Below are 19920 nucleotides of genomic sequence, written 5' to 3'. Positions count from 1 at the left end.
AGGCAGAGTTGAGCTGCATTTAGCGCTGGATTGAGCCTCCAAAGCCTCGCACGTGGCCGCCAAAAATTTTTGTCCCCCGGTCCCCTCCATGTTTTGATAGCGAGTTCCGTTCATGGTACCATGAACACTTGGATGGATTTAGGAGTGCCCAACGATAGACACACTTTGGGACCAAGTGATCTAATTTCTACTGATAACTTTAAAATATAATTGAGAAAGGACATCATATGCTCATCCAATGCAGATAATGCTTCAAGGGTGATTTGTGACATGACAAGTTGATCAAATGTTGTAAAACAAACTGGAAAATGTTACAAGGAACTCTGGGAAACACTGATTTACATATTCTGAGCACTGATAAACCCACACCATCATGCAATCAAATTTCTAGGCTATCAGTGTTTATTTATCATTAGATTTATATCTTCGTCATATTAAACTATCCCCAAAACTGCTGAATCTTCCAGTAACATATGCATGATAAATGAATAACTAAATCATATTGTGCAGCACGCAGAGCAATTATGTTCTAAGTCAGACTAAGATCCCAGATGATCAAGTAGTTCTGGGAACCAAAGACAATAAATCACTCTGACACTGCATGTTTTTCCATGCTTAAGGAAGAGGAAAAACTTGGCTAGGTATCCCCAAACCCTGGCAACAGCTGCTCCAATCCGGGCTAACAGGAAATAGCATGGAAGAAACGCAGCATTTGGCACATCTGGAATAGATTGCCTGGCTTTGAAAATACTGCCTAATTCCCTTGTTCCCAGTGATGAGATTTCAGACTTCCACACCATAGCCAACAAAATTGCTTAGAATTAGATAAGAAGCAACTAGATTAACCCTCTCCTACTCATTATACACTCAAGCAATTTATTTAAGCTGAAAGTATTTTGAGCAATTAACAGGTTTAAACGTCCACCAAATTATGCATATCCCATACAATTGATGAACCACTAATAAAATAACAATATGCAATCGATCATTGTTGATCTACGTCCTAACTACTTTATTCCTTTGGGATGAAACTGAAGTTCAGACAAAACAGAAAACAATACTTGCATTAGATCAGCCATCTTTGCAGTCCTCCTTGCAAACATTTAGAGAAAATTGGATGAGGTGTCTGAAATATGTCAAGCAAGTTGCCCTCCCGGAATCAGCCTTTTTAAATGTTAAATGTTCTCCTTTGTATACTCTGGATACCTCCTGTGAACCTGGCAGGAAGCACCCCCTGGTGATAAGAGTACAATGGTAAATGGTGCGAGAGAGCACCCTGGGAATGAACATTCACCTCAGACACTATGCAGTCTTGTGCATTAGGTCAAATACAGGCAAATACAAGCTGATTGCACCCTACTATCCTCCCGCAGCTGAATGAAACACTGATGGTAGCAGGGTATAAAATGCACTCTGAATGGAGAGCTTCAATATCCATTAGCAAGACTTGCTTGGGAGAACCATCATTGACTCACCCCATAGTTGTCTGCAGTAAACAGTGAGCGAACCAATGTAAGGAATGAATTCAACGATCTTCAACCACCACCCATTTCAAATTCGGTCCACCACAAAATTGGTAGGATTGACGAACACATTGCTTCACGAGGACCAACAACTAAGTACGGTCGACACAACAATGACACCTTCCATCATGTTGTTTAACACTACAATTGTATTTATTTGGAAAGAGAAAAAACATGCCATTTCTGAGGGTGCATCAAATAAAATACTCAAGCACAATGCGTTACATCACAGTCGCACACATCTGGCATTCTAATATTCTAATCAAACCAAGGAATAAAACCTGATTCAATGATGGATGGTGGCTAGGAAGGAACACTACGCATAGCCAAAAGTTAGTCAACCCACAACTGAACACTATGTGACCACTATATGGCAAATCAGCATAAAAGACCTAATCAAAATCCACAATCACTGGATCAGATCAAAGCTCTGCATTCCCACCACACCTGGTACAAATTAAATAGCTAATTTAAAGAGGAATCCCCACCCTCAATGGTCCAACACCCAAGTGTTAAAAGCAAGAAATTGTAACCAAGTTAAGCTACAATTGCTAGGTGTACAATTCACCTCAGCACCTTTCTTATTAAATATTGTCATACAACAGTTTTCTGCCAGTTCACCTATGCCCCTGTCCAACTTAGGAAACCTCTGGAGACATTGTGCCCCACCAAAGGTTTCCATGCGGTTCCCTGAGGTTTTTGTCAGTCCCCCTACCTGCTTCCACTACCTGCAACCTCCGGCAACCACCTGCAACCTCCGGGAACCACACGGAAACCTTGGGTGGGGCGCAAAGTCTCCAGAGGTTTCCGTTCAGGTTTCCTAAGTGAGACAGGGGCATAACTCCATACCAATCGGTACCTGACAGGACTGTAGGCACTACCCAAAAGGCTGTAGACTACCAGAGTCTAGTGCTGTAGATATATCCTCAATAAATAGCCATATTTTTAGCCAAGCAGATCCCAAATGCCACATAGAAAATAGGTGCGGGAGGAGGCCATTCGGTCCTTTAAGCCAGCACTGCCATTCATTGTGATCATGGCTGATCGCCCCCAATCAATAACCCGTGCCTGCCTTCTTCCCATATCCTTGATTCCACCAGCCCCTAGAGCTCTATCTAACTCTCTCTTAAATCCATCCAGTGACTTGGCCTCCACTGCCCTCATGGGGCAGGGAATTCCACAAATTCACAACTCTCTGGGTGAAAAAGTTTTTTCTTACCTCAGTCTTAAATGGCTTCCCCTTTATTCTAAGACTGTGCGCCCTGGTTCTGGACGAGCCCAACATTGGGAACATTTTTTCCTGCATCTAGCTTGTCCATTCCTTTAATAATTTTATATTTCCATAAGATCCCCCTCATCCTTCTAAACTCCAGTAAATACAAGTCTAGTCTTTTCAATCTTTCCTCATATGACAGTCCCGCCATCCCTGGGGTCAATCTCGTGATCCTACGCTGCACTGCCTCAATCACAAGGATGTCCTTCCTCAAATTCGGAGACCAAAACTGGACACAATACTCCAGATGTGGTCTCACCAGAGCCCTATACAACTGCAGAAGAACCTCTTTACTCCTACACTGAAATCCTCTTGTTATGAAGGCCAACATTCCATTAGATTTCTTCACTGCCTGCTGTACCTGCACGTCAACTTTCAGTGACTGGTGTACAGGGATGCCCAGGTCTCGCTGCACCTCCCCCTTACCTAACCTAACCCCACTGAGATAATAATCTGCCCCCTTGTTTTTGCCACCAAAGTGGATAACCTCACACTTAACTATATTATACTGTATCTGTCACACTTATCTATATTATACTGCATGTTATCTATATTATACTGCATCTGATGAACAATGGCATTTGTCTGAAGGTGTGGAGAATCGGCCAATGTGTCCAATCCAATTAATTAGCACATAATCGGTAGTATCTGTCATGACCAAAATGACGTAAGGTTGACATTTTATGTCCAGGCCTTTTATTAGTCTTCAGAAGAAAAGCAACCCGGAATTTCTTCCATCCATTTTCCTCCACAGATGCTGAGAGCCTCTAGTAATTTGTTGTTTTTTTCCAAATTCAAGATTCCTGCATCTGCAGTCTCTTGTCACGATGGAGAGTGGTGTTGACAAAGCTTTCAGTCACATATTCATAAATGCCAAGTACTTCACCAGGATCATTGAGTTCCAGACCTCATTATTGCTTTGGTGCAAACATGAATCACACAGCTGAATTCCAGAGGCATGGTGTGAGTGACTGCCTTTATCAGGGCCCTTGAATGATAAATTTGTTCAAAGGCTGCTATGCTATTCAAGTTAACAGGCACCAAGTGCGACCATAACCACCAACCCTTGATATTCAACTGCATTACAAACATACTGCATTCCAGATACCCCACCATCAACATCCCGAAGGTCACTGAAGAGTAGAAACTCTGGGACCAGTCATACAAATATTGTGGCTACATAAGTAAATAGTAATTTGGTAATCCAGTGGCAAATGACTCTGCTCCTATACCCTAACACCAGCCTGACTTGCCAAATAGAACTCCAACAACACTCAAGTACAAGAGCATTCACAAAAATAAAAGCTGTTTAATTGGTACCCTATCAATTATCTTCGATATTGATTCCTTCCACCACAAGCATACTACAACATGTACTGCAGTTGCTCACCTCCACTAGCTGACAGCACCTTCCACAACTTCCGTCATATGGGCAAACACAACAGGTGCATGAGAACAGTAGCATTTGCCGGTTTTCCTCAAAATCACACAACCATCATAATTTGGAAATATATTTCCATTCATTCATCGGCATTAAACCCTAGAACTTCACCTCACTAACTTTTACTTTTAGGACACCTTCTCCAGAGGATCTGCAGTAGTTCAACATGGCTCACCATCACTGTCTCAAGGACGATTAGCGATGAGCAATAATTAGCGATCTCTCTAAGAATGCCCACATCACAGAAAACTGATAAACAGCTCCAAATTCAACTTGATGCTACGAGTGATTATCTAATGAAAATTGTAATGGGGAGAAATATGTAGAGGAATAACTTTGTTGAAGATGCATTCACAAAGTTTTTTAATTACACAAAATCCTTAGTTAATTCAACCGTAGCATTTTAAAACTACAAATGAAAGGGCTAATGTCCATGTAAAGCACCACTGCTCTTTTTGGATGATCCAATGCAATTTACAGCCTATGAAGTACTCCATGAAGAAAATGGATGTGGCGTTTCAAGCGGGGACCTTTGCTTAGACTGAAGCGCTGAAGGGTCCCGACCCGATATGTCAGCTGTCCATTTTCTCCAGAGATGCTGCCTGACTTGTTGAGGTATCAAGGAATTTCTTTTTTCGTACACCAGCATCTGCAGTTCATTTCTACAAGTATTCTATGACGTTTGGCTTGCGTTATGCAGCAAATATGACACATATTTCCACATAACAGATTTCCACAAACAGCAGTTTGATAACAACCAAATAATTCAATGTGCAGGGTGTGCCCGTGTCCTTTAGCCTACCTCGAGGCTCTAATGCTATGGTTTTAAAAAATAAATGGAGACATGATTCTGTTCAGAATCAAAAGCTAATTTAATGAAAGTAATCAATGCTACTAAGGAGTACGAAAGGCAGCAAACACTCCAAAAGAAAGTAAATGCCATGATCACGTTTGGTTACTAAATGCCCCCTAAAGTCAATGTTAATGTTTAAGCATATCTTGTTTCAAGTTTTAAAACTAAATGTTGTTATTTTAACTACTCCCCAATGTTACCACACCAGTAATTGTGGTATCACATAGAGAAGATCATACAGTTAGCATTTTGTCATTGATATCATTGATGTCAATGTTCTGATCCAAGTCTAGGTGCTCCGGACAATTTTGATGTTTCCTTGTATATTTGTTAGACCCCAAGTCTTTGTGCCGTAATCCAAAATTCTCCTTCTCACGTTCAAATCCCTCTGCAGCCTTGCACCTCCTTGGATCTGTAACCTCCTCGAACCATACAATCTTGTAAAGTCTCTCCACTTTCAGCTGGAGTATTTAACATTTCCATTTTTCCTTCACTGGTATACATGCATTGAGGTACCCAAGTACCAAGCACTGGAATTCCTTCTTTATCTCTCCTCTTTTAAGATGTGCCTGAAAACCCAAAGCTTTTAAGATTCTGGACTAATTGCCACTCAGTTTCAAATTTTATCTGCTTGCCACTGGCAAATTCAAGATGTTTATAAGGCATTTGAATGAAAACCATTAAACGTGTAATTAATGTCATGTAAAATCATTGATACCAATGACAGAATAATGACCTGATGACATTCCCCTTGTGACACCTCATTTGTTGTTGTGGTAACATTGGGGAGCTGTTAAAATGAGACCATGTTTTTTTTTTAACAATAGCATTTGCCAAAATGCAGGGCTAGTAACGATTCTCTGCACCATACAGCTAATTTGATATTTGATTTCTGCAATGAAATTTGCATTTTATCGAATTGTTGTGAATCACTCCCATGGAGAATGTAGGTCATGCACAATACCAGAATCACAGTCCCATATTATTTCCATTCTCATTGCTGACAAGGAGTAATTTCTTATTGTCACTGGGCCTCGGTTTATATCGGAGTATGGGCATTCCTAGATATAGTTGAAGTAAATTCCAATGTAAATGAATGCCCATTGTATCAATTAACGTGTAGTAAAGAACTGCAAATGCTGGTTTAAATCGAAGGTAGACACAAAATGCTGGAGTAACTCTGCGGGTGAGGCAGCATCTCTGGAGAGAAGAAATGGGTGACGAATCCAATCCGCGAATCCAAATCCAAGGCGTAGCTATGGGCACACACAGCGTACACTGGTCCTATCTCGAACTCTTCCTACGCTACATTGACGACTGCATTGGTGCTACCTCCTGCACCCATGCAGAACTTACTGACTTCATCAACTTCACCACTAATTTCCATCCTGCACTAAAATTCACTTGGATCATCTCCGACATCTCCCTACCGTTTCTAGATCTCACCGTCTCCATCACAGGAAACAGGCTATTGACCGGCATCTACAAACAACCTACTGACTCCCATAGCTATCTTGACTACACTTCTTCCCACCCTGCTTCCGGTAAAGACTCTATCCCCTACTCCCAATTCCTCCTTCTATGCCGCATCTGCGCCCAGGATCAGGTGTTCCATACCAGGGCATCTGGGATGTCCTCATTCTTTAGGAAACGGGGGTTTCCCTCTTCCATTATAGAGGAGGCTCTCACTCGGGTCTCATCGATATCCCGCAGCTCCGCTCTTGCTCCCTCTCCCCCTATTCGTAACAAGGACAGACGCCCCCTTGTCCTCACCTTCCACCCCATCAGCCGTCGCATACAGCATATAATCCTGGTGCAACCTCCTGCCTCGACTCGATCCAAAGGACCTAAAGTCTTTTCAGGTGAGGCAGAGGTTCGCTAGCATCTCCTCCAACCTCATCTACTGTATACGCTGTTCCAGGTATCAACTACTCTACATTGGCAAGACCAAGCACAGGCTCGGCGATTGTTTCGCTGAACACCTCCGCTCAGTCCATCTTAACCCACATGATCTCCCGGGGGGTCAGCACTTCAACTCCCCCCCCCCCCCACCCCCCATTCCAAAACTGCTCCTTTCTATCCAAATTGGAGGAACAGCACCTCACATTTCACTAGGGTAGTTTACACCCCGGCAGTATGAACATTGACTTCTCTAACTTCAGGTAGCCCTTGCATTCTCTCTCCATCCCCTCCCCAGTTCTCCCACTAGTCTTACTGTCTCCGACTATATTCTATTTTTGTCCCGCCCCTGACATCAGTCTGAAGAAGGGTCTCGACCCAAAATGTCACACATTCCTTCTCTCCAGAGATGCTGCGCTGACCCGCTGAACTACTCCAGCATTTTGTGTCTACCTTCATATCAATTAACTTGTTTGTTAAAAATAAAATTACACCAGTTCTTTCTCTAAAAAAAAAAATTGTGTACGTGTGCAAGTGTTCCTTCATTATCTAGACAAATACAAAGCAGAATTTTTACAAAGTATTTCATACGCACTTTTATTCAAATTCGGAAACAAAACCATACTGCTAATTTCTTTTTAATCTGAATTGCTGAAATCCAAATGATCAAATCAGCATCTATTCTTCAAATCTTTGCGTGCAGAATACTGCACTTACATCTTTTGCAAATTCATAACAAATCACCATCCTTGATTTCAAATGTTCTTAAAATACCCTTTTGACTTTATTACTTTCTTTAAAGTTTTTTTTGTTTAAAAAGCATACATTGAAATGAACAATCCTTTCAAAATAGTCATTTGATTTGATGATTGACTTTAAAAAGAAACTCAGGCAAATGAAGCATGTTTATAAAATGGTGTAAAAAGCTATTGCAACAATTTACCATTGAAAGTTATTAATTAAATTCCAGTTACATTTTCCTAACAATTTGATGCAACATTTGAGCAGATAAGAGAATAGTGTTAGCAAAGCAATTTCATGTCATGCAATAGTCAATTGTAAAAAGTGAATAATGAAAAACAAATCAGCAAAGCCATTTCAAAAGCTTAAAACCATACAAATACATGGGGTTACTTCCTGCTCTGAAAGTTTATAAAGGCATGTCAAGAAAGTCAACAGACCTCTAATTTCAATTCCAGTAAATCTTTTTTTTTTTAAATATACTACCTTAACAATGCAAAGGGCTGCTTTTAAATATCAATCATTTTAATTAATTCTAGATTTGTTTTCTAAATTATGGCCAAGTAGGCAAGAGATAAAGCCCTTTGGATATCCAGTTACAAACTTATCAACATCTATAGCATAAACATTGTGGTCAATAATTCATGAAACAAGGATGGCTTCACTCTATGTCTTGAGTAACAAGTAGTAATTCAGAACTTATTGATATTCAAAAGGGCTTTGTGTATATTCACTTTTTATTTCAAATCTGAAAGGATAAGATTCAACCATCAAGCAATTCAGAACATTGACTCATTTTGTAATGAGTCTTTCAATTAAGTACTTTGCTTAGATTTTGTGGTAACATCTTGTTTATTCTTCAGTAGTTTTACAAGCAAATAACTTGGCAGCTTGAAGCATATCTGGACATGTCACATTAGGAAGGAATGTTCAAGTTGCTCACTAGCCACATTCTAGGAGATACAAAATTATAAGATTAATCATTTGGGATTTCCATCATCTTCCTCATTTCCATTTTAGTCTTCTACAGATGCATTCTTCTGAAGGCAAAAAATTATAAAAATGGATCAGTTGCATTGTTATAATCAATCTCCTGATATTTCACCTGTAGGAATATTCATTCCATGCAAAATTTGGCAATTAACTTTTTTTGCAAATCCGATATTATCATGGACTTCGGTTAAAGCAGAGGATCTGCTGATCCACCCCCAGATCGCACCGCCACCCAAGCCCTGGCTTCCGATGCCACCCTGGCGTGCAAGGTGCACAGTGAGCCATTCTTTACCCACCACATGGTCCAGTTGACATGGCTCACGTCATAGCCCCTGTGGACAGCGCTTTCTTTAGGAAGCTTCCCTCTCACCAACTACTGCTTCCATCTGTTGGACATCGTTTGTCCACTCAGCCTTCCCCACCAATCCTCCCCCCCCCACCATCCTGCCAACTCCTTCTCTTTTTCCTGTCTCTTCGTCCACCCCACTGCTTTCTCCTCCATTGCCACTGTCTCCTCCTCCTTTTGCACTGTCGGCGACTGAAGGGGAGAAGGAGGCAGCAGGGGAGGAGTAATTAGGCGACGGGAGGAGGAGGAAGGAGCCCCACAGTGATTAAGCATGTCCTGTCGGTTGTGGCAGCGACCTAACGGAAGCACGTCCTGTTGGGTGTTGGGATCTACAACGTGAGCTGCAGCAACAGCCGCATCAATCGGTGAAAGAAGGGCTAGCTGGTGAAACAACAAAGTCCTGTTGTAATGAGAATTTACTGTATTTCACTTTCAAATTCATTCTAAATATTTGGTTGCAAATATTCCATTTAATAACACTGATGTTCTGAAATTTTATTTTTATTAACCTCTTTTTAAGATTGGCTATTGAAAATACATTTTTTATAGTACTCTTTTAAAAATAAATTTTGCAAACCAAATTTGAAGCCGAATGTTAACCACTCAGCATACATTTTGCTTACATGTTTTGATGAGTCTTAGAGCGGGGATGAGTGAATGTGCATGTAAATGACCAGCAAATCAGGATTCTTGGCAATCAAACAGCAGAATGCCAGAGACAGCAACCTATCTGAATGTTTTCTGCAGTTGGTAGAGGATATGGAAATTCTGCTGAAATGAAACCTGGAGAGCCAGTACATCAGGGCCATTACGATGCGACCAGGAAATTAGAACCTAGGTCAGGATAAAGTGGCAGTAGAGCCAGAGAGATTATGACACCAAAGTTGCATTGGGGGGGGTGATTGCAAATGCTAAGGGCCTTAAATTAAATGCCTTTGGGCCAAGAAGCAGTGTTCCTTTTTGCTCATTTCCTAACTTGAGACTTTCCTCTGGTTTACCGATGTTTAAATTGCAGCCAACAATGTAAATATTCTACTTGCCTACCGTTCCAGTACCCTCTTTAATGGCCTGTTATATGTTTGTACAAAATTAAATGGCTACTAATGGAGCTAGATTATTTGATTCTGATACTCAAATATTTCTCCTCAGACGGTCCTGCTCAATGCTGGCAATCTTGGGGAAATGATTCAGCAGTTTATGGACAAATGTAACTACATGTAATTTTCCACACGTTCCTAGATCTGCAATAAAGGACTAAATAGAAGATGCTCGCTTCCTTAAATATGAATGAAATTAATTAACTAAAAATAACTGAAGAAAAAAAGGAATCTTTCAAATCACACATAAAAACAAGTAGAACAAGTCACAGTTATTCAATTCCCATTGAAATGTGTCATTACCTCTAGTATATGAAGAAAAGTCTGGTCCTGTGTGCTACAGCCATGTTCTCAGACATGTTTCTGATTTTCAGGTAGTTGATAAAACCTCTGAAAAACAGCAGCAACCCTAAAGAGAAAAATACTAAATATTTTAGTCCCTAAAGGAATAAAACTTGTCAATATTCTTTATTTTAGAATGCATACAATTATGTTATCAACAATATGAACAAATAATTAATCAGTTGTAAAGGTTTGTAAGGACCATTAAAAAAAATAAATTAAAAAAAATAGATTACAGCCGATGAGGGTCACAGATTTATAAACCAACTACAAAACACAGAAAGTGAATTATTCAAATTTCTATTTTGTAAAGTGCCCAGAGATTTCCGATTACTAAACAATAACCAACGCTATTTGAAGCTACTATGGATCTTCCATATTTGACGTGCAATGCACAAAGAACGGATCAAATAACACATTAGTTTTCATACTTTACCCTGCAGAAAGCAGGACCACATTACCCCTCTCACTATCTCGTGGATGGTAGATAGTGCAAGATGGCAGCGCCTCGCGGGAGCGGCCTCTGTAGTCCGCCTGTCTTTTAAAAAAATATTTGTCCTGTTGAGTGTATAGTTTGGTTGTAGTTTATATATTGTTTTTAGCTGTGTATATGTGGGGTGCGGGGGAACTTTTAAATCTCTTCGCTGTACGGGGGACCCGACCTTTTCCCTGTCGGGGCTCCGTTGTCGTTGGGGCCTAGCACCGTGGAGTGGCCTCCAACCGGAACGACCTGGGGGCTCCAGTCGCGGAGCCTGCGGACTCACCATCATGGAGCTGGCCAGCTTCAGAGCGCGGAGAGCTGGTAGCGAGCGGCTGTGACCCGACTTCGGAGCGTCGGAGGCTCCAACCGCAGGTCCGGTGGACGGTGACATCGGGAGCTCGCGGGTCCTGTTGGGAGCAGTCCGAAGCTCCGGCAGCTTCTCCTGCCCGAATTGCGGGGTTGAAAACGACCTGGAGCGGGGCCTTACATTGTCCGGCGCAGCCTCAACGGCCGCGGGACTTGCCATCGCCCGCCAGAGGCTTTAACATCGGGAGAAGAATAGAAAACAGGGGAGAGACAATGACTTTGCATTCCATCACAGTGAGGAGGAGATTCACTGTGATGGATGTTTGTGTAAATTGTGTTAATTGTGTGTCTTGGTTTACTTGTTGTATGACAGCAGAAACCAATTTTCGTTTGAACTTCATTTGCGGTTCAAATGACAATAAACGGTATTGTATTGTATTGTATGTATCTCAACAAACTCAAAGAAAGATATTTTTAATTAAAAATGAGAATTGGATTATATAGGAAATGTATCAGTTCCTTGAATTTAAATTAGTGGTAATGCACTGTCCAGACTTCTCACTCGATCTTGCAAATGGTTGAAACAGTTGTATTTTCAGAAAGAACCGAGTCCCTTTGCTACTGGCAATCTACCTGACAACTGTCCTTTATTACAACAATCTTCAACCAAATTTAATTTTATTTACAGCACCTGCAAAGCCAATAAATCCAGGCAATTTGCAAAATGCTTCAAAGTAGAAACAAAGCTGCAATATAATTAGTGACAAAACACGAGTGATTGTTCATGTACAGTCCAAAAACAAAATTCAGTTCTGAAATATAATCAAAATGTAAATGTTCAAAATTAGGCGTTAATCTGGAATGCCAATAAACAAAAAAATGAGTGTCTTTTTCCAATTGAATTTAATGCTTTGGCATTAATCTAGAAAATCCTAATTTGCTACTAATCTGGGTCTCTGGCGCTGTAAGATTTAATAGGAACCTCCCTCTTCACCCTTTTCCCATCGGACAAAAGGTACAAAAGTATGAAAACGCACACTGCCAGATTCGGGGACAGTTTCTTCCCAGCTGTTCACAGGCTACTGCACCACCCTACTACAACTAGAGAACCGCCCTGAACTACGGTCTACCACATTGGTGACCCTCAGACTATCTTTGATTGGAATTTACTGGTTTTATCTTGCACTAAACATTATTCCTTTATCGTGTAACTATATACAGTGAATGGATCGATTGAAATCATGTATTGTCTTTCCGTTAGCAAGCAACAAAAGCTTTTCACTATAGCTCGGTACACGTGACAATAAACTAAACTGAACCTGCCGTGCAACAACACATTCTCAGCTCATAACTATGGTCCCTATACATTCTCGATGGGCAGCCAAATTCCGGGGGTGGGAGAGGGTAGAGCTTTTCACTGTACACACAGAGCCCTCCATAATGTTTGGGACAAACATTTATTTATTTGCCTCTGTATTCCACAATGAGATTTGTGATAGAAAAACATGACATTGTCAGATTTTAATAAAGGCTATTTTCATACATTTTGGTTTTACCATGTAAAAATTACAGCAGTGTTTATACATAGTCTCCCCCATTTCAGGGCACCATAATGTTTGGGACACAGCAATGTCATGTAAATGAAAGTAGTCATGTTTAGTATTTTGTTGCATATCCTTTGCATGCAAAGACGGCTTGAAGTCTGCAATTCATAGACATCACCAGTTGCTGGGTGTCTTCTCTGGTTATGGTCTGCCAGGCATGCATTACAGCCATCTTTAGCTTATGCTTGTTTTGGGGGCTAGTCCCTTTCAATTTTCTCTTCAGCATATAAAAGGCATGCTCAATTGGGTTCAGATCAGGTTATTGACTTGGCCACTCAAGAATTGACTTTTTTTAGCTTTGAAAACCTTTGTTGCTTTAGCAGTATGTTTGGGATCATTGTCTTGCTGTAGAATGAACTGCCAGCCAATGAGTCTTGAGGCATTTGTTTGAACTTGAGCAGATGGGATGTGTCTGAACACTTCAGAATTCATTATACTACTACCATCAGCAGTTGTATCATCAATGAAGATAAGTGAGCCAGTACCTTCAGCAGCAATACATGCCCAGCCAATAACACCCCCACCACTGTGTTTCACAGGTGAGGTGGTATGCTTCGGACCTTGGGCAGTTCCTTCTCTCCTCCATACTTTGCTCTTGCTATCACTCTGATACAAGTTAATCTTCGTCTCATCTGTCCACAAGACCTTTTTCCAGAATTGTGGTTGCTCTTTTAAGTACTTCTTGACAACCAGTAACCTGGCCATCCTATTTTTGCAGCTAACCAGTGGTTTGCATCTTGCAGTGTAGCCTCTGTATTTCTGTTCATGAAGTCTTCTGCGAACAGAAGTCATTGACAAATCCACACCTGGATCCTGAAGAGTGTTTCTGATCTGTTGGATGGGTGTTTGGGGATTTTTCTTTATTATAGAGATAATTCTTCTGTCATTAGCTGTGGAGGGCCTGCCAGTCCCTTTGCGATTAATGAGCTCACCGATGCTCTCCTTCTTCAGGATTTTCCAAACAGTTGAATTTGGTAAGCCTAAGGTTTGGCTGATGTCTCTAACAGTTTTATTCTTGTTTCTCTCAGTCTCATAATGGCTTCTTTGACTTTCACTGGCACAACTTTGGTCCTCATGTTGATAACCAGCAATAAAGGTTTCCAAAGGTGATGGAAAGACTGGAGGAAAGGTGCTGAGAGTTATCTTATACCTGCGTTAAGGAGGCATTTAAACACTCCTGAGCAATTACAAATGCCTGTGAAGCCATGTGCCCCAAACATCATGGTGCCCTGAAATGGAGAGTCTATGTACAAACACAGCTGTAATTTCTACATGATGAAATCAAAATGTATTAAATGTATTAAAAAAAAATACCCTTTATTAAAATCTGACGTCCCAATCTACCTCATTACAGCCCTTGCAATTTTTTAAACTACACTTTTTCTGATCAGATTTTACAATATATTATCGAACTTATATTCATTAAATATATATATATATTAAGTATCCCTGTACTCAATTTGTTCGATTTTTATTTTCAAAGTTTAGTCCTGATAAACAATTTAACCCAGAATAAAAATCGTAAAACTAAGATAATTAAAACTTTACTCAGTAATTATTTCCTTTCCTTCCTAACACCGAGACATCGCTCCCTAAATATGAATCACCTTCCAATAATTCTGCCAAGATGTTATTTCTCTTGTTCAACTTTGATAAGTCCAACTCGAGTTCTGATAATGGCCATATCAGAGTGCACCAGCATAGATTTAGAGAGACAGACACGACTGATTTTGGCAGGTAAATGATTTTGCCATTCATTGTCAGATCTGGCTAAACAACAGAAGCATCACTGAGACATGTTCCCAAATTGTTTATTATTCTAGGGTCATGCTTGAATGCAAGGATTACTTCTGACTCCCTTCCCCATTGTAAACAATCTGCTTAAACTCCTTAGTATTCTCCGCTCTACCTCCAATGAATATATTGACACCAGCTGCTTCTCTCCCTTCCTAATATGTACAACCTCCCCACCCGTTTTCAGCCACAAACTCATAACTTTTTTCCTGTTTCTCTCCCATCTCCCCACTGTGGCTTTTCCACCTGGATTATCAATAACTACTCATTGAACCAATTTCTCATTGGAATGCAGACTGCACCACTCCTCCTCACTGGCTCTCATGTTCAGCATACAAGCAATGGGCAGAAGACGAATCAACACCTTCAGGTCTGCTGACAATACCCTACCCCCCCCCCCCCCCCCCCAAAAAAAAATTCTATCCTCGCTTATTACTGCACTTATGTTCAAGCACCCTTTCCTATCAAATATCTTTGCCTGTCATTTTGCATCCAGAATCTGTTGAAACCTTTTGAGAACCTTCACGTTTGAATCTTTCCAGGTAATTTACATCTCTGTCAGAGTTAATATTGTTTTCTTCAAAGTCATTATCTGCAACTCTGATATGTGCTTCTGACCAATAATAGTGTGTCACGGTCCATGTCACAAACATAATTTGATCTACTAGTGAAGCTTTCCCTTTTGTTATTGTAAGATTCAATGATCACAATATCCTGGGGTTGTCCTTCCAAGTTTGGCTCTCCATAACCATGACCTCATGGGAAACTGCTGTTTATGTTTTAATATACCAAGTTATTACCAATCCTCGCCTCTTGATGACTTACAATAGCATTGGTTAAACAATGCCTTACCAAATAATACATCAATGTAGGTTATATCTGGGAATACTTTGTGTTTTTTTCTACAGTCTATATCAGACACCATGAATTGCCTTGAAATCATCCCAGTACAAAAAAGTTATTTTCATGACAATTTGCAATCAGAACATTGCAATTAATCAATCAAGCCTTCCCCATATTTGGAGTGCTAACATTTGAAAAGTTTGATTTTTTTCCCTTCTTTCCATATTAAATCTTACACTGTAATATTTACCCAGTGTAGTAGAGGTATTATAACACCCATGGTTCTTGTTGCTCCCAAGTACACCATTAAAATCAATTAGTCATCATTTGAGAATTTCTAGAGTAAAGACTTGTGCTGTCCTGATCAGTAGAGTGATATTCTGTTTCCAGTTTAAGAATGTTACATGCACGTGCAATAAATGTGACAATGTCTGTACCATCATACTCAGAAAACATTTTTTTTAAATAATAGTAGGCATAATGAACATATGATAGGGAGCAAAAAAAATCCACCTTTAGACATATGGGAAATACTTTATTGTTAATAACAGTAAAATAATTTTAATCGTTATAATAGTTGGAAGCCATGTCTGCAAATCAGAAAATGGTTTATCCTACTAATGGGTTTCTTTGCAGTTTGCAAACACGTTTCTAAAGTTTCATTTCTCCCAACCTTTCCAAATAGATCATTCTTCTGAAAAGTATCAGGACAATAACACATTTTTTAAAAATCACTAAATATAAGCAAGTCTGATTTGCCAAAAGTAATTCAAATTAGAATATGCGATCTAAAATGGAATTGACCAATAATACATTTATTTAGAATAAATGATTTCAAATTTTCTTCCACATACATGCACTCACTAAGACACATTTATACCATGTTCTTTTCATAATACAAGATGTAAGAAATGCTCCCATGTGAATGAAGGGGATAGACAGCAAAACTTCAATAAACACTCAAGCATAGTTAAGCAATTACACACCTGTTAGGCATAATGACACAAAATGCATTTCTTAAGGTGGCACATAATAGGCCTGTCATCAAGATTGAAGGCCGTGGAATTAAAGGGTCTGCTGCAGCACGGATAGAAAATTGGCTAAGTAACACAACATAGTAGTAGTGAAAGATTGTTTCCTGTATGGGGGAGGGTGAATTGTATTTGAACTCCAAGGGTCAATACTAGGATAGTTGTTCTTAATATTTATTAAGAACTTGGGTGTAAAGCAGACAATTTCCCAATTTGCAGATGACAAAAAGCTTAGAGGTGTAATGAACTATGAGGTTGATAATAAACTTTAAGTAGATTTAGACAGAATGATGGAATGGGCAGGTAAGTGACAAATAAAACTTAATACTGAGAAATGTGGAGTGTTACATTTTGGCAAGAAGAATAACAAGAGGCAATACCAACCAAAAAGGCATAGGCAGAAAAGATCTACCCCTGGTCAACACAATTCCGTATGTCTTCTGGGGATAGACATACAGTTACTGAAGGAGGCAGGCAAGTTGAAATAAAGCATACAGAATCTTAGATTTTATAAACAAAGGCACAGAGTACAAGAGGAAATAAAATCATGATGAACCTTAATAAAATACTAGTTCAGCCACACTTGGAGTATCATATTAAGTTCTGAGCACTGGACCTTTGGAAAGATATGAAGATGCCGGAGAGGATAACAAATAAATCAACCAAAATTATTCCAGAGATGAGGGACTTTAGTTATATGGACAGACTAGAGAGGCTGGCATCGTTCTTGGCAAAGCAAAGGTGGCAAGGGAATGTTACAGTGGTACATAACATGCAGACAGCATTCCCCCTTGATGCAGAGAATACAGAAACTGTTCCTATTATTGGAGGGAACATAGTTTTTAAAAAAATTGGTAAAAGAACAAAAAGTCATAAAGATTTTCTTTTTAAACAGAGCGAGCGGTTAGGGCCTGGGATGCTCTACCACACATTGTACATGATTCCAATTCCATTGCAGCTTTCAAAAAGAGCCCTGTTAAGTATCTGAAAGGAAATAACTTGCATGGATACAGGCAGCGGAATACACTTTGGAATAAGATGGATTGCACTTGCATAGAGTGCGTGTGCTGGAAGCTTCCTGTGCTGTAACCATTCTAAGATTCTATGAGGATTATTTAATTATATGAATCTCTGCTTCCAGATTTCAAACGGTGATGACAGCATAAATTAAACAAAGCAGCTGACTACAACTTATACACTAATCAAAATGCCACTTTAGACTCACATAATATAAAACTTGATGGATATAATGTCGAGCAGCCAAGTGGCTATGTAGCAACAGCAAACAAAAATATACTTTTCACTGCAAAAACTGAAACTTTTTTGAAATCTTTTCCCACTTCTGGCAGAGAAAATAGTAAGGAAATAAACAAATTCAACTGAAACATTGACATTACTGGAATTTATCTAAAATATTTGAAAACTAACAAAAACACACTATAAACCTTCAGCAACTAAAAAGAGAAGTTCTGAAACTAAACACACAAAAGAAAATGCACAAACTATAAACAAAATCGAGTAAAGACCATCCAGAGAAAATGTATATCATGTTATTGATGGTATCGAGGCATGTCCCATAATTACACAAAAATAGATTGTGGATAATAAAATAAAGCTCACCAAGAACAAGGAATATCCACCAAAGCCAATATTGGCCATTGAAATAGCCATTGAAATAATCAGAAAACTGAAAAAGAAAGATAATAAATTACCATAAACAACTTATACAGCACAAATGTTTACCTTCCCATCCTCTTTAATAAGTTATACAGCATATTATTTGAAAGCGATTTTGAATCCGTCTATTTTTATTTGTGACTAAGCAGTTGAACAGTAATTTGGTAGTTGTCAGATGGTAGGAGGTGTAATTCATTCTCAACATTCCTTTGTTGTAATATTATTTGGCACATTTGATAACTGTAAAAAAACAATTAGAGTGGTTTTGAAACGAGTCATAATTAAGGGAAAACCATTGAAAGAGGGTGTCAAAACTTTGGAAAAACATGTAGTATACAATAACAAAGATATAGGAAGCTTATCAAAAATCAATTAAAAGTTACTGCAAATTAGAATATTTCTTAAAAGATAATCTTTTTTGAAATATGTAACAAAAACTATAAATCATGTTCAGTTTATCAGTTCGTTTTTGCCGAATTTCAAACCAGCGACCAGCTACATAACATATTCAAAAGAAACAATACATTTAACTGTAATTCTATTGTGGAAACAGATTTCCCAAGACTCCAAATTGTTAGAAGGGTTCTTTAATTGCATTTTGCACATTTCAATACGGGTTTACATCCTTAATTTTCTACCCAATGACTTCCACACATGCTGTTGCACAATTTTCTCATGCACATCGGCTTCATGCCAAACCTGCTACCTGTATGAGGTTTAAAAAATGTACCCTCCAACATTGACACAAGACCATTAATTATTAATCATGAACTACACAATTTTATTTTAATCTGTATCTTCTTTTGTTTGTTACAAATAGAGCAATCTGTTTTCTTACCATACTTTTGTCATTGCTTTCACAATGCTGCCATACAGCTACCAACAAAATCAAATAATTGACATAAGAATATTCAAGAACACTGTTCTTGATATTAACATCGCATCCATATTAGTTTATTTGTAGCAGAGTGCGATGTCACAATGTCCTTTTGAAAGAAGAGCTTTTGACCTTAAACACTCCTGCTGCTAATCACTGCCAAGCTTCAAATTCCTGGATGTTAACATCTCAGATGACCTGTCCTATGCCCAGCGCATACACATAATCACAAAAAAGGCACACCAACATCTCTACTTTACTATTCAACACAAGTCAAATGTCTTGTAAGATTTTTGTTGTAAGTTTCTTTTGTTCAATTTTATGTTAACAGTCTTGCAAAATTCTTTCATCCCTTACTTTTCTCCCCATTACAAGTATTATAAAGGATGTTGGCGCAACAAAAGCTTGTAATTGTTCAAAGCAGTATATTGTCATTTGCTTTTATGCATTTTAGATATTATCGTATTAAAATCTTATTTAATGGCAAAATTAATAATTTCTTAAGTAAAACAACTGAAATTACTGGTGAGCCCCAATAAATAAGATGGGTGAAAATTAAAGGACCTAACCCGATCATATTGAAAACACTGAAAATTAAATTCTATTGGATCTCGACAACTTAAGATAGGAGCACTCTTGAGATTTTAGTCCATTCAAACAAATGAGTACGTTATTTCCTGGGATAATATGCACTACATAGCTTTTTTCTTTGAACTACAGGTGCACAACCTTTTATCCAGTGTTCCGGAAACCGAAAAACTCCGAAAACCGGCCATTTTTTCCAGATGTCATCTGCGCA

At 39.1% G+C, this 19920-nt stretch overlaps 1 protein-coding gene across 3 annotated transcripts in view; it reads right to left on the bottom strand.

Moving 5' to 3' along the window:
- Positions 1 to 7570: 7570 nt before the first annotated feature.
- Positions 7571 to 19920, bottom strand: part of ndfip2 (Nedd4 family interacting protein 2) — an 80836-nt gene continuing 68486 nt past the window's right edge. For 2 of the 3 annotated variants that reach the window (XM_055636787.1, XM_055636789.1), the window contains 3 exons: positions 18188 to 18254; positions 10470 to 10575; positions 7571 to 8770 (listed from right to left, as the gene is read on the bottom strand). In XM_055636787.1, the coding sequence (XP_055492762.1) occupies positions 10472 to 10575; positions 18188 to 18254 (171 nt within the window). In that variant the 3' untranslated portion in view covers positions 7571 to 8770; positions 10470 to 10471. The remainder of the gene's footprint in view (positions 8771 to 10469; positions 10576 to 18187; positions 18255 to 19920) is intronic. The other variant, XM_055636788.1, reaches the window with a different exon arrangement.

This window comes from Leucoraja erinacea, chromosome 6, assembly GCF_028641065.1.
Source record: "Leucoraja erinacea ecotype New England chromosome 6, Leri_hhj_1, whole genome shotgun sequence".
NCBI lineage: Eukaryota > Metazoa > Chordata > Chondrichthyes > Rajiformes > Rajidae > Leucoraja > Leucoraja erinaceus.
This window is presented reverse-complemented; position numbering and strand designations above follow the sequence as displayed.